At 44.3% G+C, this 24,770-nt stretch overlaps 1 protein-coding gene across 7 annotated transcripts in view; it reads right to left on the bottom strand.

Moving 5' to 3' along the window:
- ankhd1 (ankyrin repeat and KH domain containing 1) overlaps nucleotides 1-24,770 on the bottom strand; it is a 54,923-nt gene that overhangs the window by 20,286 nt on the left and 9,867 nt on the right. For 2 of the 7 annotated variants that reach the window (XM_056275857.1, XM_056275863.1), the window contains exons 3-22: nucleotides 24,363-24,519; nucleotides 23,951-24,113; nucleotides 23,639-23,786; nucleotides 23,278-23,511; nucleotides 22,297-22,391; nucleotides 21,837-21,992; nucleotides 21,258-21,339; nucleotides 11,261-11,452; nucleotides 11,004-11,113; nucleotides 10,823-10,910; nucleotides 6,172-6,299; nucleotides 5,876-6,052; nucleotides 5,631-5,733; nucleotides 5,265-5,527; nucleotides 4,820-5,107; nucleotides 3,626-4,046; nucleotides 3,363-3,502; nucleotides 3,128-3,239; nucleotides 2,200-2,345; nucleotides 1,929-2,071 (exon numbers count right to left, since the gene is read on the bottom strand). In XM_056275857.1, coding sequence (XP_056131832.1) covers nucleotides 1,929-2,071; nucleotides 2,200-2,345; nucleotides 3,128-3,239; nucleotides 3,363-3,502; nucleotides 3,626-4,046; nucleotides 4,820-5,107; nucleotides 5,265-5,527; nucleotides 5,631-5,733; nucleotides 5,876-6,052; nucleotides 6,172-6,299; nucleotides 10,823-10,910; nucleotides 11,004-11,113; nucleotides 11,261-11,452; nucleotides 21,258-21,339; nucleotides 21,837-21,992; nucleotides 22,297-22,391; nucleotides 23,278-23,511; nucleotides 23,639-23,786; nucleotides 23,951-24,113; nucleotides 24,363-24,519 — 3,346 coding nt within the window. The remainder of the gene's footprint in view (nucleotides 1-1,928; nucleotides 2,072-2,199; nucleotides 2,346-3,127; nucleotides 3,240-3,362; nucleotides 3,503-3,625; nucleotides 4,047-4,819; nucleotides 5,108-5,264; nucleotides 5,528-5,630; nucleotides 5,734-5,875; nucleotides 6,053-6,171; nucleotides 6,300-10,822; nucleotides 10,911-11,003; nucleotides 11,114-11,260; nucleotides 11,453-21,257; nucleotides 21,340-21,836; nucleotides 21,993-22,296; nucleotides 22,392-23,277; nucleotides 23,512-23,638; nucleotides 23,787-23,950; nucleotides 24,114-24,362; nucleotides 24,520-24,770) is intronic. The other 5 variants (XM_056275876.1, XM_056275892.1, XM_056275883.1 and 2 more) reach the window with 3 other exon arrangements.

Below are 24,770 nucleotides of genomic sequence, written 5' to 3'. Positions count from 1 at the left end.
GGAAAAAAGCGTCAGGAGTGATTTGCAACAGAAGTGTCCCAGTAAGAGTTAAAGGAAAGGTTTACAAGATGGTAATGAGACCAGCTATGTTATACAGCTTTGGAGACTGGCACTGATGAAAAGACCGGAAGCAGAGCTGGAGGTGGCAGAGTTGAAGATGTTAAGATTTTCATTGGGAGTGACGAAGGACAGGATTAGGAACGAGTATATTAGAGGGACAGCTCAGGTTGGACAGTTAGGAGACAAAGCGAGAGATGCAAGATTGAGATGGTTTGGACATGTGCGGAGGAGAGATGCTGGGTATATTGGGAGAAGGATGCTGAATATGGAGCTGCAAGGCAAGAGGAAAAGAGGAAGGCCAAACAGGAGGTTCATGAAGGTGGTGAGGGAGGACATGCAGGTGGCTGGCATGACAGAGGAAGATGCAAAGGACAGGAAGAGATGGCAACGGATGATCCGCTGTGGCAATCCCTAACAGGAGCAGCCGAAAAAAAAGGAAGAAGCCATCGGTTAGGTTAAGGTTAGCTATTGGTTAAGATTAGGATAAAGTAAACGTTGGGTCTAAGTTAGGGTTGAGGTTATTTTAGGTTAGCTTTGGCACTTTTCCGGTCTTTTTCCCATGTTGCAAAGACATGAGACCACTTACAATCATTGCATTGATGGTCCTGCAGCAACAATAATTATGATGTTGTGGGACCAACACAGCAATATCAGATCATGCTCGCAAACAAACAGGCGATGTTGTCAAGGTAACAGGCCTATGTCATATTAGGAAAATGTAGGCTACGCCTCAGCCGCACACTAATTTTACAGTTTAAGATATAGAATAGTATATAAATGGAATAGTAAGAATGTGCCAGAGGCCACCAAATTTGGGCTTTATCAGCTAAATTTTCTCGGGGGGGGGGGGGGGAATACCTGCATCATTGTCAAAGACGTTTCCATGAAACCCTACCTCAAATGACACTGCATAGGCAATACCAAGTGACAGAATACAAGGGAGTGGCCAAATGAGAAAAGCGGAGGGTAGGGATGTCCCAATCCGATCTGAGAGATCTGTACTGGATCCCATCAAGCCTTGTTTTAAGTCATCAGTATGGTTTATATTAAAACTCATCAAATTCTAATCCTTTCTTTAGTTTACTGCCTTGCCCTCTGTCTATGCCAGCTGTGATATAGTTGTCCTAAACACCCCAGTGCCTTCCATCTAGGTGTCAAACTGATATTTTCCACAACTTAAAGCAAAAGTGAGCATTTTAAAATCAACAAGCGCCTAAAACGTCTGCAGTGTGAAACTTCTTTAAGGTGAGGCGGTAGTAACCAAGCCACTTTCGACATAACTAAACATAAGGCACTTAAAAAGAAATCATTTGAAGGAATAAAAGTTCATATCTTGGTCTTTGGAGTTGCATCCGATGTTGAGTAAATCCCTTGAGCTTCCTTTCAGTGTTGAGCATGGAAGACATGCTCTGATTATAGGCTACTTCAGTTGTGCAGTGTGCACAGACGTTTATGTTATCTTATAACGCTCCCAAATGTCTTACATTTGTTGCTAGGCCCCCTATCCACGTTTTCTGCCTGCACCACCAAATTAAAATTGTACAATAGGAATTTTTTAATTGAGATGGTTTTGTGTCAAGACAGAGCCATACCTTTAAGTTATCATTACCTCAGGGTGCACTATGAAACGTTTTAAAATGGTTTCATTAAGGAATTTTCTAAATGATTTTACTGTTATTTTTCAAAATAAAGTTAGAGATATTATATTTGATTATATCAATGAAATGGAACAAATTCTTTTGATTTAAAAGAGCGGTTCTGGACAGATAAAAAGTTTTGGCAAACAGACAAAACAATGACCCCACGAACTCTTACTAAACCTGGAATTTTGCAAGTTCTTACACTCACACAAAACACAATAAAAATACCTGGAATTAATCTCTGCCCCAGCATTGAGAAGGATTTTAATGATGTTGACGTAGCCCCCAGAAGCAGCCAGGCTAAGAGGCGTGTAGTCTGAAACATTACGGTGTTCTTTATTAGCTCCCCGCAGCAGCAGCAATTCCACCACCTAAAGCAACACAATACACCTGGTTATCCGAGACATTTATGGCCAAGGAAAAAATGTCATTGCATTTCTAATATTTGTCCCATTGCAAGATGCTGATAAATTGACCATGGGAAAGAGAATTTGTTTACCTCCTGGCGGCCCCCAGAACAGGCTAGGGAAAGGGGTGTGTCTTTGGTTCTCTCCGACTGAGCCTCAATGTCACCCCCTTTGTCCAGGAGGACTTCTACCACTCCAACATGACCAGCAGTGGCTGCCAGGATAAGTGGGGTGAATCCTGGAAGTAGAGGAAAATTAGGTTTATAATTGAGATATCTAAAATGGAGCTTTGAGACAGTCAAGCAGTTATGTCAGCCACCTCTAAGTCAAACCTGATTCCCCCCCAGCGGCCTAAGATCAAACTAGGAACTTCAATCCTGCATCTCCCCTATCGCCTGCTCAGCTTTACTACTGTCTTAACAGGAAAAAAAAGTAACAGAAAATTCATGTATTTGAGGTTATAACATACTTGCTTCTCATATTTTTTTTAAATTCCGCACCCCCCCCCTTTTTTTCCCCCCGTTGTACTTGGCCAATTAACCCACTCTTCTGAGCCATCCCGGTCACTGCTCCACCCTTTCTGCCGATCCGGGGAGGGTTGCAGACTACCACGTGCCTGCTCTAATACAAGTGGAGTCGCCAGCCGCTTCTTTTCACCTGGCAGTGAGGAGTTTCACCAGGGGGATGTAGCGCATGGGAGGATCGCGTTATTCCCCCCAGTCCCCCCACCCACCCTAACAGGCGCCCCAACCAACCAGAGGAGGTGCTAGTGCAGCGACTAGGACACATACCCACATCCGGCTTCCCACCCGCAGACACGGCCAATTGTGTCTGTAGGGATGCCCGACCAAGCCGGAGGTAACGCGGGGATTTGAACCGACGATCCCCGTGTTGGTAGGCAATGGAATAGACCGCTACACTACCTGGACGTCCCTTGCTTCTCATATTTCAATTTTCACCAACTACATATACCTTGAAGGTATGACGTCTAAAGAAAAGTATGACCTTTAGATGTCATACCTTTTTTGTCCCGGTGCTCAATGTTGGCTCCTCGAGCAATAAGAACAGATACAAGCTCTTCATGTCCTCCAGCACAGGCCAGCGTCAGAGCAGTGTCATGGTTACTCTCCGTCTGCAGGAGAGACAAATTACTCAGTAGGTAAGGTCTTCGCGTGTCAGCCAGTGTGTATACATGTGCATTTGCCCAACTATGAGTTATGTTGTATCAGTTTTCAATGGTATTAATGTGCCTTACGTGTGCGTCAATATCAACAGAGGGGTAGAGAGGCAGTACGGAGGGGGGTGAGGCAATGTTTGCGGGCGTCTGTGAGGGTGGCTGGGACAAGGGAGTGGGTGAGGTCGTAGTGTTCAACATGGGCACACGGCTGCTCACAGCTGCAACAGAAACAAAAAATGATTAAAACTTCCCAACAAATAAAAACTATCACTGCATGAGGGCATAATTGATACAAAAAGATCCCAAGATCACATCAACCAAACGTAACGGTTTACACTTACCTGCCATGATGTCATCCAGCGTGTCTGTGAGTGTCTGTGCAGGTGTAGCCACCATGAGTCCATCTGGGGCCTGTTGAGCCAGCATACCTGGGCCTAATCCAGCCAACTGCTGGCCCTGGCCTTGCTGCTGCTGCCCCAGCATTTGCTGCCCCACAAGCACCCTCTGCAACTCCGGGCTGGTACTTCCTGGATAGTCTGCAGGGTTGTACTCCGGCAGGGGCTGGATGGGAACAAAGGCAGCCTGAAGTGGCGGAGGTGGAGGCTGAGGTTGAGGCTGGGCTTGGGGTGAAGGGGGCAGAGGGGGCTGCTGTCTATCTCTGTAAAGGATTGTATCCACCTGAGGCAGCTTGGTGTAGTCGTAGTCTTCCCCCTCTGCCTCATCCTCTGAACCTTCCTCTTCCTCTTCATCATCCTCTTCCTCCTGAAAAATATGTCAGACTTAGGGTGTTTTCACACTTGGTTCATTTCAGCCCTCCAGACGAACTCAGAGCGATTAGAATGCATTTTTTGCGCATATGTGAACACTCCAAACGAACTCAGACCCCTCTGAATTTTGGTCCGTGAATCGGTTCGCTTAATCTGTGCATTGTGAAGACAAAGCGCTCTCAGTTCGCTTCGCCCTTTGCTATTGTATTTTCGCCCTCTAAGCTTGCCGTAGACAGAACTGGGATGCTCGAAAAAACAAATGACACGGAGTCATGGCGGCAAGCAAGACTAGTGGACGAGGAGTAGTTTGGTCTGAGGACGAAACTACTGCACTACTCCAGATATGGAATGAAGAACAAATCAAACGACAACTGTCTACAATGCACAGAGATGCAAAGGTTTTCCTCCAATTTGCAGTCCATATGAAAGCGAGGGGCTTCGATAGGATCGCACTGCAGTGTCGCAGAAAAAGGTCTGAGCTCCAGAGTAACCCCAGTACTGTGAACAGAAAGAGGACTGAGGTCCAATCAGAGCTGAAGTGGACCAGAAAGAGAACTGAGTCCTCTTTCCAATGAACTGACAGTGTGAACGCAAGGAGAACTGAGCCCCTTTTCTGTCAGTCCACTTTTAAGAGGACGAGTTTGGTTCGTTTAAAGAGAACTATATGTGAAACACGCTTAATTTCAGTCAGGTCTTAACTAAAACTGAGTTCACAACAAACAGAAGAAACATCATATTCTAGACATCATAAAATGATGAATGCTTCACCTCATCCCTCTCCTCTTCTGGCTGCTCCTCCTGCTCCCCGTCTCTGTTGGCTTCCTCATCTGTGTCAGAGCTGGTTTGTGTTTGGGCGCCTGGTGTGGTAGTAAGGGTACTTGGGGCAGAAGAGGCACCACCAGGCCCTGGGCCCGGGCCCTGGCTCTGGCCTGCCTCCTGCTCCTCTTTTAAGCCCTTCGCTTCCATGTATTCTTTGGTGAACTGCTGCTGTGTTTTCAACTGCAGCTGGCGCTCCACCTTCTGCAGCTCCTTCAAAATCTTCTTCTTTTTCTGCACCTAAGTACAGAAAGAGCAAATCAACTTGAGCTCCAAGATGTTACGAGTAAGGACAAATTATAGTACTTAATCTTGTAAGGTAAAATCCTTACTATCTAACGCAAAATGTTAAACGTCCAAGCTTGGATGTGCCCTCTGTAGAACAATTGTTTATTACCTGTTCCTCTCGACTTTTCTTGAGCTCCTCTATCTTGTCTTTGGTGAGCGGTTCCCCCTGAATAAGCTCCAATGATTGCAGCTGGGCCTTTTCAATGGCGCTGATCCTCTGGCCCAACTCGTTCAGTTTGCCTTCTGTCTCCTCCACGATGCATTCTAATGGCTGGCACAAGTGGAAGGGTGGTAGGGGCTCTGCCTCGGGACCCCGGCCTGCTGAGCTAGGACCGCCAGGTTGGAGAGCTGCCTGCCTCTGTTTGGATACACCTGGGAAAGAGACACAGGGATACAAACCATGGTTTAAGAAAGTGTGATGCAGACTGAAGGCAATGTGGAACAAAAATTAAAAGGAGAAATCATTGCTTGTTACCTTTGCTGGAGACTGGTGGGGGTGTGGCGATGTTTGATGGGGCTCGGTCTGGCTCCTGTGGGGGCACGACCATGGCGAGAGCTTGGAATGGGACACGAGGGACCTATAGGGAAGGCAGGGCAAGATGTCAGTTCTAGTTTATCATAGATAATGAGAAAACTTTTAGGTGGGATAGTTTTTCCTTTCCAGAAGAGCAGCACAAAAGGTCATAAAATAATTGTAGAGTGACAAACTGGCATGCTTACCTGAGACACATCTGAGACAACTGCTGTGCATACCTGAGAAGCATCTTGCGAGGGGGGAGTGAGCTGAGACAGATCAGGGGCTGGGACAGACAGGATGTTGTTGGGGTAGTCCAGCAGGTAGGAAACAACATTGGTGTGACCCCCTTTAGCAGCTTCTATCAGCATGGTTGAACCATCCTATTAGTATGAGGAATAAGTGGTTAAGAATCAGGTGTTACCTGCTCCAAACACAGAACACATATATGCTAATATATAATTCACTTGGTATAGTTCTCTATTCAGTGTGTGGATGGTACCTTGAGTCTGTGTGTTGGATCTGCCCCATGCGCCAGCAGCAGCTCCACCACAGCCAGATGACCACCAGCACAGGCTAGAGACACCACTGTGTGATCGTTATTGGCTGTGGCTCTGTTCACATTTGCACCTGACAGGAAAGGGAGACAGTGGGTGGGTTTCCATTAACCTGCTCAATCCGCAAGTTGGGGGGGGGGAAGAAAAAATAGTAATGGAAATGCGTGAATTTTGAAAAAAATAAAAAAAAACCTCAAATATTGCAAAAATGTATATGCTCGCATGAGGTGGTTTTTCAGACGATTCGACAAAGCAATATTTCATCAGATTGAAATGGAAACGCATTTTTCACGTCAAGGTAGCCAGTTTATAAAGGGGAATGGCTATGTGCTTCTCGGTTGGAACTGGCTCCCTCAGGCATGACAGAGCAGGCGCCGTATCTTTTTTCCCCAAAGAGTACATGTGCTCATAAATGGATAAAATTTAGGAGCACACAAAAAAAATGTTGCAGCACAGTGAAAAATGTTCAAGCAACAGAGTTAAACAACTGATTACATACATATTTTACTGTGCGTGCATGTGCGTGTGTTCCTTCTCGTGTGCGATTATGATGTGAAAACCAGTGGAGGACTATGAAAGTGGAAGACCCTAATAATCTGGACCCTTTGTTTGGGCCTTAAAATATTGAACACATATAGCATTTTCAAACACTGAAACGTTGAACTACAGCTTTTTAAATAAAATAATTTAAGAGCTTTTTAAGACATTTGAAAGTTTTCTTTTGAAACAATTTTTTGAAGCAGTTTTAAAAATATTGACACTGCATTTTAACAGACCAATTGGTTCTGCAATACAGGGGTTTTTTCCTCACTGTGTGTGTGTGTGTGTGTGTGTGTACACGCACCAAGGGACACACATCTGTGCAATAGCACATACTACACACTGGCCCATGCCTACTGACCTCAAAGGATATCGGTTGTCCAGCTGCTTTTGCATGTTGGCCGTCTGGCACGCTCAGCCAATAGTCCACGGCAGGAGTGGTATCGAACTCTGCCATGTTAATGTGTTCTTTTCAGTGTACTGAATCATTGGAATCAGTTCACTAAAGATTTGTTTCATCGAATCGTTCAGTGCTTGAACAGAGCTCCAACTGCGCAATCCCACTCACTGAACTGAACTGTTCTCAGTTCACTTTCTAGTGAACTGAGAACGGTCATTCATGAAGGATAAGCCGGTTGCACATTTGCTCGCAACTGACAGAGCTCAACTGAACTTACAAAGAATGAATGGATCATTTTGATTCAGTTCGTTCACAACACTACTCGCAAAGCCTCGTTAGTTAAACCCTGTGAATCCACCACGCCAGATTCCTCTTCTCTTCGGTCGTCTCTTTCGCTCAAAACAAAAAAAGGGCTTCATTTTCAGCGATGTATTTGCAATACACTTTTTAAACGCGCCTGTCCCTGACCGACTACGGTAGGGTGTAATCTTTACTCGCACTTTGTGCTTGTAAATTATTTTTCCAGTTTGCATACACTACCGTTCAAAAGTTTGGGATCACCCAAACAATTTTGTGTTTTCCATGAAAAGTCACACTTATTCACCACCATATGTTGTGAAATGAATAGAAAATAGAGTCAAGACATTGACAAGGTTAGAAATAATGATTTGTATTTGAAATAAGATTTTTTTTACATCAAACTTTGCTTTCGTCAAAGAATCCTCCATTTGCAGCAATTACAGCATTGCAGACCTTTGGCATTCTAGCTGTTAATTTGTTGAGGTAATCTGGAGAAATTGCACCCCACGCTTCCAGAAGCAGCTCCCACAAGTTGGATTGGTTGGATGGGCACTTCTTTGAGCAGATTGAGTTTCTGGAGCATCACATTTGTGGGGTCAATTAAACGCTCAAAATGGCCAGAAAAAGAGAACTTTCATCTGAAACTCGACAGTCTATTCTTGTTCTTAGAAATGAAGGCTATTCCATGCGAGAAATTGCTAAGAAATTGAAGATTTCCTACACCGGTGTGTACTACTCCCTTCAGAGGACAGCACAAACAGGCTCTAACAGGTACTATTTAATGAAGATGCCAGTTGGGGACCTGTGAGGCGTCTGTTTCTCAAACTAGAGACTCTAATGTACTTATCTTCTTGCTCAGTTGTGCAACGCGGCCTCCCACTTCTTTTTCTACTCTGGTTAGAGCCTGTTTGTGCTGTCCTCTGAAGGGAGTAGTACACACCGGTGTAGGAAATCTTCAATTTCTTAGCAATTTCTCGCATGGAATAGCCTTCATTTCTAAGAACAAGAATAGACTGTCGAGTTTCAGATGAAAGTTCTCTTTTTCTGGCCATTTTGAGCGTTTAATTGACCCCACAAATGTGATGCTCCAGAAACTCAATCTGCTCAAAGAAGTGCCCATCCAACCAATCCAACTTGTGGGAGCTGCTTCTGGAAGCGTGGGGTGCAATTTCTCCAGATTACCTCAACAAATTAACAGCTAGAATGCCAAAGGTCTGCAATGCTGTAATTGCTGCAAATGGAGGATTCTTTGACGAAAGCAAAGTTTGATGTAAAAAAAAATCTTATTTCAAATACAAATCATTATTTCTAACCTTGTCAATGTCTTGACTCTATTTTCTATTCATTTCACAACATATGGTGGTGAATAAGTGTGACTTTTCATGGAAAACACAAAATTGTTTGGGTGATCCCAAACTTTTGAACGGTAGTGTATATCAAATTTTAGGGGCAATGGCAAGTAAAATACTTGCACTGTAGAGCCCTGCAAACTTCACAGCTGCAGGCCATATAAATTAAAATAAATAAATAAGTCCTCACCATTTAATTCACAAGGAGCATGCTTTAAAACCTGACAGTAACATATACTCTTTCAACAGTGTGATGTCAAATTTGAGTTAACACACCAGTTCTAGTCACTGATAACATGGCCTCTACCCCATCCACATTTGTTCCAAGTACCAAACTGCACGGCTGCATCTTTGAAAATTTTAACAAAAGGCTACCACTGGAGTCATACATGCCATTATATTAAAATTTTACCATTTCTATCGTAGTATGTGGTTTTGTAAATTATTTTTCCAGTTTGCATATATCAAATTTTAGGGGCAATGGCAAGTAAAATACTTGCACTGTAGAGCCCTGCAAATTTCACAGCTGCAGGCCATATAAATTAAAATAAATAAATAAGTCCTCACCATTTAATTCACAAGGAGCATGCTTTAAAACCTGACAGTAACATATACTCGTTCAACAGTGTGATGTCAAATTTGAGTTAACACACCAGTTCTAGTCACTGATAACATGGCCTCTACCCCATCCACATTTGTTCCAAGTACCAAACTGCACGGCTGCATCTTTGAAAATTTTAACAAAAGGCTACCACTGGAGTCATACATGCCATTATATTAAAATTTTACCATTTCTATCGTAGTATGTGGTTTTGCATTATATTAATCTCTTACAACTTTGGCAGAATTTAAAGAAGGCATGATTTTGACCATTGCTAAAACTTCTGTATTAAAAAGGCACACTGCATAGTATTTCGTTGCTTGTTGCCTGAAAACTCCACCCGAAAAGTTGGCCCCTCGGCCTCCTCTCTAGCTCATCAAGACGCAAAGCCCACAACTCCACTTTGCTTTTCACACCCATCCTCTCCTTCAATGCTGGCCGGTGGAACAGCGGAAAGCCACCCCCAGATTCACTCTGGTTTTAGGGTGAGTCCTATCTGCTTGGAATTTCATCTCTCTGGTTTTTTTTTTTATGTGCTCTGCCTACATTATTTATCCTTTCAGCTGTAATGATATAGCAAACTAACGGAATGCTGCAGTTTCAAAGAATCATGTCTTCACACTGCAAGCAGTGGTACTGGTTGCAGGCGTTGACTGCATTTTATAAGACTGAGGTATTTACACACCAGCTGTTTAAGTTTGCTCCAATCCATTCTATGCCACCCAGAACACCCCGCTTCTCCAGTGCATAAACCCATGTAATTTGTATTGTAAAATTTCATTATCTATATTAGAATAATTGACTCATGCCGGTGACGTCGAACACAAATAATGAAACTCTAGCAAAGCTCGAAATTCCCTGGCTGATAAAAACTTTGTATGATTTAATATATCTTTTGGGACGATCTTGGGGTGAAAGAATATTTCTGCATCAAGCAGTGTATATCCAAATCCCATAAGCTAATTTAAATTCGAAGAATTTATATATTTGCGATCAATCACGAGTCTTTCTTGCCGACATATCACTTTCACTCTGCAGGTTCAGAAGCTGGAATATTACAATACCCTGGAAACGTTTGATCGATGTATTAATACAGGCGACATACATTAAAAACTATGAACTAAAAACTTATTGACTTTAAAATGACTGATTTCAGAATTCAAAGGATACCGGGATGGTCAAGAAAACATTAACCTCGAGGCCTGTTTGGAGGAAATGCCAAGTAAAGTGATCTTGGAGCAGTTGTCAGTTTTCATTTGCTTGAGAGTGGTACTGGAGTAGAGCCACGATTCACAGTTGAGCATTTGAGTAGAGCACGTGCACAACGTCGCAAACATGAGCAGAGTTTCACCTTGCTCAGCTCTGCTCACTTACTCCATTGTTAACTGAGTGACATGTGAAATTACCTTTGCTAATGAGGAACTGCACTGTACAGAGGTGTCCTGCCCTGGCTGCTTTCATCAGGGGTGTCCTTCCCCCCTCAGACTCATGTTCCTGGAGCACAAGAAAGAATGGCAATATGTTGGCTTAAGAGAACAAAGAGCCATTCAGAATTAAGACGAGAGAAGCTACAAGTGTGATACACACCAGGTTGGCTCCAGCCTGCAGCAGCACATCCGCCACATCAGTGTGTCCATTCTCACATGCGTATGTTAGTGCTGTGTCTCCTGTTGCTGTGGTGGCATGAACGTGTGCCCCTGAGCAACAAAAGCAAAAGGTTAGGACAATAATTACAACAGTACAAGTGACAAATTTAAAAAAAGAAAAGAAATAATCCTCAACCAATTTTTTCACTCTACATTTAATGATATTCATGCTTCCTTGCCATCCTTCTCCCTTCTCACCTGCAGCCAGCAAGTACTTGACCAACTCTAGGTGGCCCTCCTGCGCAGCTTCCATAAGAGGAGTGGAGCAACCAAGTTCAATGTCGGCCCCCGCCTTGATGAGGAAGTCAGCCACCTCCAAGAAGCCTCCACAACAAGCCAGGGTCAAAGCAGTTTCTTGGGTCTCTTCCGTTTGGGCGTTGATGTTTGCACCTGGATAACATCACCATGGGAGTGCTTAAATTAGTATGTTTTTAAATGCCATGATGAAAACTTGGCATTAAACTGAGTAATAAATGGCTAGGGGTTAATACAAAAGGTACTCAGGCAAAACAGAGTCCTTCTGCTGTGGCTATTTTCCATATTTTGCCTAGAACTCAGTTTGGTGCAAAACAATGTCTGACCCAGACTGACCAGAGGAGGTGCTAGTGCAGCGACCAGGACACATACCCACATCAAGCTTCCCACCAGCAGACACAGCCAATTGTGCCTGTAGGGACACCCGACGGTTACACAGGGATTTGAACCGGTGATCCCCATGTTGGTAGGCAACAGAATAGACTGCCATGCCATCCGGATGCCCCACGCGTTACATTTTTTGCCAGTGTTGCACTTTTTCTACCATCGCAGAGAAAGCCCACAAATTTTGCTTTACCCACTGTGGTCTGGCAAGGCTCAATAGGTATCAGTTTGTCTTAGGCACATTGTCAATGGGCATAGACCAGCAGTGGCTAACCATGTGCCCTGGAGAGCCATGTGTATGCAGGTTTTCATTCCAACCGGACTCCACACCAGGTGATTTCACTGATAGTCTTCCTCTTTGGTGAAGGGTTGCTAATCAGTGATATCACCTGTGTGGAGTCCGGCTGGAATGAAAACCTGCATACATATGGCTAATGGTTAGCCACCCCTGGCATAGACCAATGGGCAGACTACTGGATTTACCTTGAATTACTCAGAGCCAATAACCTATGATGTAGAAGCAAAGCACCATATTTCCATATCCACTGGTCTACTAGCAGTAAACACTACTGCTAGCAGGTCAGCCAATGTAACTAGCTTTTGTGTCTGAAAAAGGCCTTTGATGCATTTTTTTGCTCATTTTTCAATAAGGTACCTAAACTCCAGTTCTGATAAAATGAATTTTACAGCCCCATTGACACAAACCTCTCCTACAGCAGCCACTGTCGTGAATGTTACCAAATCATTCACTACAAAGACATCTTAAATAAAGGACACATTTATCTTCTGAGTCTTCAGTTTCCCTGAACTAACAACATATACATATATATGGGCTGTCCCAAATACAATTTTTTGGGTTCTGAAGTTTTGGTAGTAATCATCTCATATCATCAGCCACTTCTCCGGGGTCGGGTCGCGGTGGCCGCAAGCTAAGTAGGGCACTATGGATGACCCTCTCCCCAGCAATGCCCTCCAGTTCCTCCTGGGGGATCCCAAGGCGTTCCCAGGCCAGACTGGACATGTAGTCCCTCCAGCGAGTTCTGGGTCTACCATGGGGTCTCCCTCCCAGTTGGACGTGCCCAGAAAACCCCCAAAGGAAGGCGCCCAGGAGGCATCCTAATCAGATGCCTGAACCACCTCAACTGGCTCCTTTCGATGTGAAGGAGCAGCGGCTCTACTCCAAGCTCCCTCCGGATGTCCAAGCTTCTCACCCCAAACACCCTACAGAGGAACACTCATTCTAGCCCCTTGTATCTGCGATCTCACCCTTTTGGTCACTACCCAAAGCTCATGACCATAGGTGAGGGTTGGAACAAAGACTGACTGGTAAATTGAGAACGTTGCCTTCCGGCTCAGCTCCCTCTTCACAAGTCCGGTACAACGTCCGCATTACTGCTGATGCTGCACCAACCCACCTGTCAATCTCCCGCTCCATCCTACCCTCACTCGTGAACAAGACCCCGAGATACTTGAACTCCTTCACTTGAGGCAACAACTCATCCCAAACCCGGAGGAAACAATCCACCATTTTCCAGTAGAGAACCATGGCCTCAGACTTGGAGGTGCTGACTCTCATCCCAGCCATTCGACACTCAACTGCAAACCGCCACAATGTGCACTGGAGGTCACGTTCTGATGAAGCCAACAAAACCACATCATCAGTGAAGAATAGAGATGCAATTCTGAGGTTCCCAAAATGGACACACTCATCTTGGCTGTGCCTTGAGATCCCGTCCATGAATATCACAAACAGAATCAGAGATAAGGGACAACCTTGGTCCGACACCCACTGAAAACATGTTTGACTTTGTGCCAAGAATGCGGAAACAGCTCTCACTTTAGTTATACAAGGACCGGATGGCTTGTAGCAACTGCCCCGGTACCCCATACCCCTGCAGTATCCCCCACAGAGTGCCCTGGGGTAAACAGTCGTAAGCCTTCTCCAAGTCCACAACAAAACACATGTAGACTGGTTGGTCAAACTGCCATGCCTCCCTCAGCACTTCTGCAAGGGTAAAGAGTTGGTCCGTTGTTCCACAGCCAGGATGGAATCTGCATTGTTGCTCCTGAATCCAAGGCTCAACAATCGGTCGGAGCCTCCTTTCCAGCACCCTAGAGACTTTCCCAGGGAGGCTGAGCAATGTGATGTCCCGATAATTGGAGCACACCCTGCAGTGTAATCAACAGTTTGGTAGTAATCAAAAATAAACAAATTATTTAAATGAAATAAAATTAAGTGTAATAAATAGAAGGTATGTAGCTAAATTAGCTAAATTACAATAACAGCAGCACAGCGCATATTTTAATAAATGAACAATTTATTTCCAAACATTAAAATAAAAATAAATAAATAGCTATTCGCATGTAATTTGGAACGGTGTGCACTGCTTCTCCAAGCTGTTGCGCAATGTTGACTCCCGTATGGCTCACCTCTATTACTTTGGTTTCCAATACCAAGGCACAGAGTTCCCACTACCGAGTTATAAAGTGACATGTGACAGCCAAGTACACCTCCATACTCACCAAGATCCAAATGTCCGTTATTAACTTTCAGGCAGGGCAGGAATTACGATGGCCAAACAGCCAGTGCCGTGGATGCCCTGGAGTGTGGCTGTAATGCCCCTTCTACAATGAACTACCCACACAGCCAGTTTGGCATGCCCTGTTTTGAACTGGCCGTTGTGCCCTTAAAAGAAAGTTGCGATTTCCTCATTTAAAACTACATGCCACGCAACACACAAGCACACGTTTCCCAGTGTCTCCGTCATCACGCTGGACATCAACAGCAGCGCGAGATTCCTCCCACTCCAGCAAATATGTGTGTGGCAGCTAAGCACAAACACAAGCAGCTAAACACTATCGTTACAGTGTAAGTATTAATACACGTGTTTTTAAGTTTACCAGGATATTGCTACCTAGTGTTAGCTAACTACGAACGTACATAGTTTATAACTTAGTCAACGTTTTTTGGTATAAACATTAGGGTTAGCTAACGTGTTAGCTAGCTAACGTTACTCATCTTGAATCTTGCTAACATTAGCTAGCAGTTAACGGTAGCTAACGTTACAGTAATCATGGCAAGAGAAAGCATTTGAATTCTTACTCCCGAATAAGCGCCTCCATATTCGATTTAACTGACCAGATCATTGAGATGTCATTTTCAGCCTGCAAAGGTTGTGAGTAACATTAGTTAACTGACTCATTATAGAATGGGTAGTTCCGGCCACATAAAAGTTATTATATTGCAAATCGGGTAAATTGTTGGTATTTAATCAACAGCTATGGCGAAGTATAACGTTAACGTTACTGTATTTAATTGCGGCAAACATAAAATTATGCTAGGTATAGTGGGGGATACGATAACGTTACATATTGTGGCGAATTCAGGGGGGCAGCCCGGGAACCGTCGCCACAGCTGGGACGCGAACCCATATCTCTCGCACCGCGGGCGACAACGTTAACCAGTCGACTAAAGGGTCCGACCCGTTAGCCAAGAGCTAACATGCCTACTTATCCGTGCATGTTACACTACCCCCCTCTTTTCGGGAAGTGCATCCCCACGCTTCAGCATATCAGCTCCCTCACGCCTCTGGCCGCACACGCTTCCGATGACCTCAGTCTCACCATCCCACTTCTGACACCAATGTAGCGAATTCAGGGGGGCAGCCTGGGAACCGTCGCCACAGCTGGGACGCAAACCCATATCTCCCGCACCGCGGGCGACAACGTTAACCAGTCGACTAAAGGGTCCGACCCGTTAGCCAAGAGCTAACATGTCTACTTATCCGTGCATGTTACACTACCCCCCTCTTTTCGGGAAGTGCATCCCCACGCTTCAGCACATCAGCTCCCTCACGCCTCTGGCCGCACACGCTTCCGATGACCTCAGTCTCACCATCCCACTTCTGACACCAATGTAGCGAATTTAGGGGGGCAGCCCGGGAACCGTCGCCACAGCCGGGACGCGAACCCATGACGCGAACCCATATCTCCCGCACCGCGGGTGACAACGTTAACCAGTCGACTAAAAGGTCTGACCCATTAGCCAAGGGCTAACGTGTCTACTTATCCGTGCAAGTTACAATATTATCTATGGTCAGTGTAGAGTAGTCAAAAACAGGTAAACCTGATCCTATACTCATTACATGTAGTTGGTTGCCCTCTTGTGGCTGACAGCTCTTTGGCATTTGCTGCGAGATCTGACGGGCTGTTACTTTTTCAGCACCATGCCAAGAAAGGAGCGCACAAAACGTGAAATGGAAAGGGAACGAGACAAAATTGCGAGTAAATATCGTAAACTGGAAATCTTTTTCACCAGATAAGTTGAGCCCAATCTGTATACAGCATTCAGTAATATTCAATTTCCGATTTATATCAATAAAATAAATGGAATATAAATTGAACAATAAATAGAAATATTAAATTAAAAATATAATTCAAATTATTAATAAATAAATTGATGAAAGGATTAGACTATTGATTAATTAATTCAACAATAAATATATTTGCAGGGCCTCCAAAAATCAGGAACACACTGATCAAGAAGACTCACAGGTACCCCAAAGTGATCAGGGTCAGTCAGAATCAGAGACCCAACGTGATTAGGGTCAGTACAGTTTTAATAAACTCAGTACTGTTTTTCAACTCACTGACTACCAATTGTTGACTGTATACTGTTTTGTCTTCATACAATGTAATTATCACTTGTTATTTCACCATTGGTTTTGGCCTTGGTGCCCTACATTTTGGCCGCAATGACCCAATAAATTTGTATTCATCAAAGGCCAAAGTGGCCTTGCCCTAAAAATGACTTAATTCCAGGCCTGTTAAGGCAGTTGAGTTTTCAACGAGTTAAAATTTGGTCTCACATTAGTCCACGGCGGTGTAAGCATCGGCTTTGTGTTGATGCAGTTGCCCACTGGGGACCGGGATTCGCGCCCCGGTCTCATCAGATCTGACTATGGCCAGACTCAAAGCTGCAATTGGCAACGCTGTCTTCGGGAGGGGGCGGAGTCGGCATGTGTTCGTCACATGAATGCGTCTCCGTGTCGGAAAAAGCAGTGGTTTGGCCTGGATTCGCCTTGTCACGAAAGTGGCGAGGCGTCTCCTTCGAGACTGCCGGCTGGAGAGATGCAGTTGGATTACGCATATAGTACGAGGGTGGGTGTTTGAACAAGAATAGGGAGCAATTGGCCACTAAATTGGGAAAAAATGGAAAAATCAAATAAATTTAAAAAAAAAAGGTCTTGCACATTGCTGTACTTCAGAGACAAGGCGTTTGAAACACTGGAGCATTTGGGTACAGTATAGTCAGGCTCCATCTTCGCTAATTTTCTGAAGCCTTCGCCTTCCACTACGTTAATGCGTCTCATATCCATAGTGATGAACTCTACTATAGCACTTTGTCATGTCTCTCTTTTCTCCGTTATTGGTTTTGGAACTGTAGGGTCTGCTGTGTAGTTTTGGGTGTGGTTGAGGATGTTGATGGCTGCAATGTCTGGGGATGCACCTATGGAGAACTTAAGTTTTTTTTATACCAATAATTGCATTAGCCCCAGAAGTTCCCACATTACATCTTATGTTTTATTTATTTAAACTATTCAGATCAGTTGCAACTACTTTCCAAGCAAAGTAAGTGCATGTTTCTATCATGTGTAATGTTACCGTTTAAACAGCGGATAAAAGCAGCTTGATAATGGCGACTGGAAAACAGACATAAGCAAAACTAAGTTTGCTAGCTCGTGTAGTCTCGGTTTTTTACATCGTATAATAACCGCCTACTATGGCATTCAGGTGATTTATCATGGTAGGGCAGTTTCAAATTGCATATTTGGCACACTGCCTTGTTATCATTCAATTTAAAGTGTCACCATACAGCTAGGCATCCGGGTGGTGTGGCAGTCTATTCTGTTGCCTACCAACATGGGGATTGCCCGTTTGAATCCCCATGTTACCTCCAGCTTGGTCGGGCATCCCTACAGACACAATTGGCTGTGTCTGCAGGTGGGAAACCGGATGTGGGTATGTGTCCTTGTTGCTGCACTAGTGCCTCCTCTGGTCAGTCAGGGTGCAACAGCATGATCCTCCCATGTGCTACGCTACATCCTCCTGGTGAAACTCCACACGGTCAGTGAAAAGAAGTGGCTGGCGACTCCACATGTATCAGGAGGCATGTGGTAGTCTACAGCCCTCCCCGGCTCAGCAGAGGGGATGGAGCAGCGACCAGGACAGCTCAGAAGAGTGGGGTAATAAATCAAAAAGTGTCGCCACACAGCTGTCTTTGGCATTTTGTCTTCCCTTTAACAGCCAAGGTGAACTGAAGTGTGACACCACTGCTGTGAGAGGTGGATGTCACCGCAGCTGAGACGGTATATATTTCCACATTTTAACAGCGCAATTAAAAAGTATAAATATTGTACAAGAATGGGCTGACAAATGTGTTTTGCAGTTTGCCTTTATAGCCTACATTGAGGGGATGTAAAAAAAAAACCCCTGAATATCTGAATCCCAAAATTGAAACTGAAATTTGAAATTAAAATTTCCTGCAACTTGTGCCACAGTAGACCTTCTGTTGCTTTAGACCAGATGGGATAGCTTTTGTTGCCCTCATGCATCGATGAGCCTTGGGCACCCAAAACCCTTTCGCTGGTTTGTGGTTTGTCTCTCCTCGGACCACTGTCAGACACTCACCACTGCTGACCACAAACACCCCACAAGCCTTGTCAATTCAGAACATTTACCATCTCATCTACCAAGATCATGTCATGTGCCCTTGTTTGGAGATGATCCAACGTTCGGTTCACCTGTGAGTGGTCAATGTTTTGGCTCATCAGCGTGCAAACACGGGTCGATTTTAAGGAAAACGTTCAGTTGTATACGGGGCAACCAATAGCTCATTGAGGTCATCCCACACAAAATTGAGCCAAAGTGAAGGCTTCCCTTTTATTTACAGTAGTAAACCGTTTTTGATAAACTGTGTTGGTCAGGTGTTTTGTAATGGAATCCAGCAACAACGTCAAGGTCAATACATAAGAAAAGTAGGGTGCAACCACAAGCCCTTGTTGAATGACTAGTCAAATGATCAGTAGGACGACTAAAATGCTTGTTTCTAGAAACCACCTCAACTAGAAGGGCAGATTACAAATTATTTCACAAGTAGAACTATAACATGATTCTATACATTTTGTAGGCAAAGCAAAATGTTTTATTGAAAACAACTACATAATCTGTGATGGGCTGGAGGCCTGTCCAGGGTGTCTCCTCGCCTGCCGCCTAATGACTGCTGGGATAGGCTCCAGCATCCCTGCGACCCTGAAAGCAGGCTAAGCGGTTTGGATAATGGAATGGAACTACATAATCTGAGCAGCAAATTTAACTAGTTTCTCATCTGAGGACTGGCTGAATTTATTTTGTTTATTTAACCAGTAATTACAGTTTAGAATGTAAATGCGAGGAAACCCAAGAATTTGAAATGGCCCACTACAATCAACAAGTGATCAAAAACGTAAAATCTGGGGGGCGTCGGGGTGGCATGGCAGTCTATTCCGTTGCCTACCAACACGGGGATTGGCAGTTCGAATCCCTGCGTTACCTCCGGCTTGGTCAGGCATACCTACAGACAACTGGCTGTGACTGCGGGTGGAAAGCCGGATGTGGGTATGCGTCCTGGCCTTCTTCCCATAGTACATATCCTGATGCCATCTCTTCCCCGGGTAAACGACGCACACGCACCCGGCCGTCCACATTATGTAAAACAATGTGATTCGTCAGACCAGGTCACCTTCTTCCATGGTCCAATTCTGATGCTCACGTGCCCATTGTAGGCACTTTCAGCAGTGGACAGGGGTCATCATGGGCACTCTTAATGGTCTGCGGCTATGCAGCAATCTGTAATGCACTGTGTGTTGTAACACCTGTCCATCATAGCCAGCATTAACTTTTCCAGCAATTTGAGTTACAGTCGCTCTTCTGTGAGATCGGACCAGATGGGCTAACCTTCGCTTCCGACGCGCATCAATGAGCCTTGGGCATCCATGACCTGTCACTGGTTCAGTGGGTGTCCTTCCTTGGACCGCTTTTGGTAGGTACTGACCACTACATACCAGAAACACCCCAAAAGACCTGTCATTTTATATACGCTCTGACCCAGTCATCTAGCCATCACAATTTGACCCTTGTCAAAGTCGCTCATTCTTACGCTTGGGCCATATTTCCTGCTTCCAACACTTCAACTTAAAGAACTGACATTTCAATTGCTGCCTAATATATCCCACCCCTTGACAGGTGCCTTTTTAACAGGATAATCCATGTTATTCACTTGTCAGTGGTTTTAATGTTTTGGCTGATGGTTGGATTTCCAGATCACCACTTACAATGTTGTTTTATATCTTTCACCATCAAAAAAAAATCTGGCATTTTAATGTGAAATTATTATAGCATAGGTAAAAAAAAAGTACATATATATATATATAGGGTAATTTTGAGAGGGGGGAAAAAAAGCAAGTTGACTCAGTCAATTAAATTAAATGAGTTGCCATAGCAATTTGCATTCCTACAGCTCCGTGTATAAATTGCTTTGGAATAAATCTAATGAATGTTTGGCTCTTTTAATAAGTGCTGTGTGGTTTACCACAGCCTCATGTAATCTCACACACATCATCACCAACAACATTCAAGAAAAAAAGAGCTCTTGGTATCAGTTGCTATCCAAATTCAGATATCGAATCGGAGCATCTCTACAATCAACGGGGAGTGGATCCTGTTTCTCCTGGAAAAGCACAGCAGCAATATTTACGGTAACACACTTGGCTGTTGTACCCAAAATTCTCTGGACAGCAAAATAACCTCAGTGTGTTTCCACTGAAGACTGTTCTCATACATTGGCCAACTGTATTATCAAACACGTTTAGCGCATTTTTTTTTTACAGAAAAAAAAAGAAAATCCCAGACTTATTCCTAAATCCATAATAAGGACCATTCTATCGAGACGTTAAATTATATGAGAGAATTACAATGCCTCTCAATATCAATCATTTCCCACACCCCTCATAACAAGTTATTGTACTAGTACGATACAAAGCTTATTTGATGTAAAATGTTGTGACCAACATGGTTGGTCTAAACAAGTCCAAGTCTCCTATTTTGTTGTCCATCCCACAGACCAGGGATGGGCAACATGATCCTGAAAGGGCCAGTGTGGGTGCAGGTCTTTGTTCCAACCAAGCAGTTACACACCTGGATTCTATTAGTCAACCAATAGTCTTTGCTAAGGACCTTGATTTGTAGACTCAGGCATGTAACTGCTTGGTTAGAACAAAGACCTGCACCGACACCGGCCCTTTCTGGATCATGCTGTCAATCCCTTGGTCGTGTAATAATAATGGATTACATTTATTTAGCACTTTATCTAGACACCCATGGTGCTTTACAGTGAATGGGGGAAACTCACCTCAACCGTCACCAATGTGTAGCACCCACCTGGGAGAATGGGAACTCCCCAGTTTAATATTACTGTCCAGGCTAAGCCATTGCCAAGTCAAAGGTCTGGTTTGTTTACCTTGAGCAAGTAGTAGTGCCACCATCTCCTCATGGCCTTCTCTTGCAGCCTCCATCAGGGGGGTGTAGCCCTCATCATTTACCTGGACACAAGCAAAAGTACCAACAGATCAGAAAGTATAGGGGCAGGCGACTCACTGCAAGCTTATCCCATGTTTCTTTTTAGGCATGTATAGTCCATTGTCTAATACTTGGTTACTGTTTTTGCATGTGCTTACATCCGTTTGTGTTCCCTCAAATTTTCTTAAGTTGTTTTTCCATTCCTTCTTTCCTTGACTTCAACTTTTTATATTATGTTCTACATGATGAGAATGACTAGGCAATATGAATCCTACCGTCTAATTCAAAGTAACAAAATACCACTATATAAAATTATAGGTGGGCATACAACTACATAAAAAGTCCAGATGAACAGGGCAGCACAGGGATGCATAGGAATTGGCCATTTATTTCAATTATGTTCAATTCAGTTAATCAAATTCAAAACAAAGATTTCAAAACGGAAGAAAACCGGATTAACCCAAATTTTCCACATTTGCTTAGGGGAGTTATGTGTATACCTCAACAGGAGTTAAATTACCTCCTCCAAGTTGGCTCCTCGCTCTATGAGCAAGGCTGCCAGTTCAACATGTCCTCCACAGGCTGCTAGGGTGAGAGGTGACTCAAAGGAGTCAGCGGGCATGTTGACCTGTGCACCACTGTCCAACAGCAGCCGCGCCACCTCCACATGGCCGTCCTGGGACAGCGGAGAGAGAGACGCAACAAGTGCAGAGATAAGCACGCTGACAGTCACAAACAAGGAGAGCACTTGCGGAAGAAAGGACCAAGGCTAGAAACATGCAATATATGAATAAGAAAAAAGATCAGTTTATCAGAAGTTAAGCACAACAAATTGAGTCCCAAGTCGTCCCCCCCCCCCCGGCTTTGAGCTTAACCCTATCTGGGGGGACTTATGATAGAATCTACAATTCTTCAGATTTAAACATCTGCCTTTAAACTGCTACCACATGAAAGCATTGTGGTTTAGGTCAGATACTCACCATGCAGGCCTCCATTAGTGCCGTGTGCATCTCATCTGTCTTATGTTCCTGGTCTGCTCCAGCTTCCAAAAGAAAACGCACCATGTCCAGGTGACCTGTAGAGAGAATATCTGTCAATCAATCAAACTTGATTTTTATAGCACATTTTTCACATTAATGCAATATGCTTTATACTATGTGACAAAGCGAAGAGAATGATAAGAAAACAGTGAATAAATAAAAACAGGATAAAAAAAAAGTAAAGGGATGGGCAACATTGGCCAGAAAGGGCCTGTGTGGGCACAGGTCTTTGTTCCACCAAACAGTCACACACCTGATTCTCTTAGACAAGCAACAGTCTTTGCTAAAGACCTTGATTTGTAGACTCCAGCATGTAACTGCTTGGTTGGAACAAAGACCTGCACCTACCGGATAGGTGCAGGTCTTTGTTCCAACCAAACAGTTACACACCTGATTCTATTAGTCAACCAACAGTTTGTTCCAACCAAACAGTTACACACCTGATTCTATTAGTCAACCAATAGTCTTGTTCCAACCAAGCAGTTACACACCTGATTCCATTAGTCAACCAATAGTCTTTGCTATAAGGACCTTGATCCACGGATGGGCAACATGATCCAGAAAGGGCCAGTGTGGGTGCAGGTCTTTGTTCCAACCAAGCAGTCACACACCTGAGTCTACGAATCAAGGTCCTTATCAAAAACTATTGGTTGACTAATAAAGTCAGGTGTGTAACCGCTTGGTTGGAACAAAGACCTGCACCCGCACCAGCCTTTTCTGGATCATGTTGCCTATCCCTTTTATGGACCATAAAAAGTAGCATGAAAAGAATACAGAATTAAGTTAGGCCAATATTACTTCATTTTAAAAAAAAAAAGAAAAGAAAAAAACTATACCACTAGAAGGGTAACAAGAAATAGTTAGCCCCACACATGAAGAATATCGTAACAAATGAGAAATATAGGTCCAATAAGCTCTTACCTTTGTAGCAGGCGAGTGTGAGAGCACTCTCCTTAAATTCATTGGAGTGTGTGTTGATGCCTGCACCGTACTCTAGGAGCACCCTAGCCACTTCCACATGGCCAGCACTGGCTGCCTCCATCAGGGGTGTGTGTCCATTCTCATTATGGTCCTCAATGTTGGCTCCCTCCTTCAAAAGCACTTTGACCACGTCCACAAAGCCACCAGCACACGCATATGTTAGAGCCGTGTTGCCTGAGGGAGTAAAGGATGGCGTACATATTGAAACTAGTCAAATAAAATGTCGTAGAAGAAATTACCATAGCACTAGGGCAGAAAAAAATGAGTTCCCCCAAAGTGTGTGATTGATGGAGAGGTTCACCTGTGGAGGACTGTGCATTGACATCTGCCCCGTGAACCAGCAGCAGTTTGACAATGTCCACGTAACCTCCACTGGCAGCAGCCATTAGTGGTGTTATGTCTCCCTTGATCCCCCGGTCTTCTACATTGGCATGCATGGCCAACAATACCTGTGGACGAGCAGAAAGGGTCAAAGTCTGGAGACTGTGGAGAGGAGCCGCAGGCCATTTGTGAATCATCCTTAGATAATTAATTTGTGACTATCAAGATTTTCTCTCTCCTTTGGTGACTATAGCAGTTCTCATCCCATGCTCAAACATTCTCCTACACACACCTGTGCAAGTTCATAGTAGCCAGCTGAGCAGGCGAGGCAGAGAAGGCTCTCTCCCTCCTCCGTGTGTTCGTTGACGCTGCGTCCCTCATCCAGCAGCTTGCGCACTGCATTCACGTCACCGTCTGAGCATGCCTCCGCTAAACTACGGCTGAAAATAACCAGACTGCTACGATTACTGCCACTGTGACAGGAGAACACACATTCGCCCAACGATCTGACTGCTACAACTTAATCTTCTATCAAAAAAAAAACAACAAAAAAACCACACACCCAGGCACCCACCTACAAGCCAATAAAACCTGAGACAAAAGGACAGCTATCATATTTGGATTAAATAGCCCGTTACTCTATAAACAGACTATATGTGGGATAAATCAATAAATTCCAGTGCTAGTATGGGTGAGATACATACTTGTCGGCTTGGCCGGCGTTGAGTGTATTTTCAGCTCTCATACGAGTCAGGGCTGCTGCAGCCTCATCCAGGGCGCAACTCACAGATGAAGTCAATCGCCGTAGCACCTCGGGGTCTGCAAAAGCTTTGCCATCGGCAGTGGACAGTTTACCGATGCCTGCCGAACACCAAGGGGGCAGAGGTGCATAGGGCAAGGCAAACCAGAGGGCAGCACAACCACACCCAGTCAGAGACCAGATGAAGAAGCAAGTCCAATCCAGCCAATCCAATCCAATCCAATCCAATCCAGGGTTAGTAGCAGCATCAATAAAAACGGAACACACACACAAACAAGCATTTGTTAATGTGGCCAGAACTATCTATCCTCAAAACTACTGGTTTGATACCATGATTATTCTAATAGTCATT

This window comes from Lampris incognitus, chromosome 1, assembly GCF_029633865.1.
Source record: "Lampris incognitus isolate fLamInc1 chromosome 1, fLamInc1.hap2, whole genome shotgun sequence".
Taxonomy (NCBI): Eukaryota; Metazoa; Chordata; class Actinopteri; order Lampriformes; family Lampridae; genus Lampris; species Lampris incognitus.
Note: the sequence above shows the minus strand (reverse complement) of the source record. Positions and strands in the feature narration are given on the sequence as shown.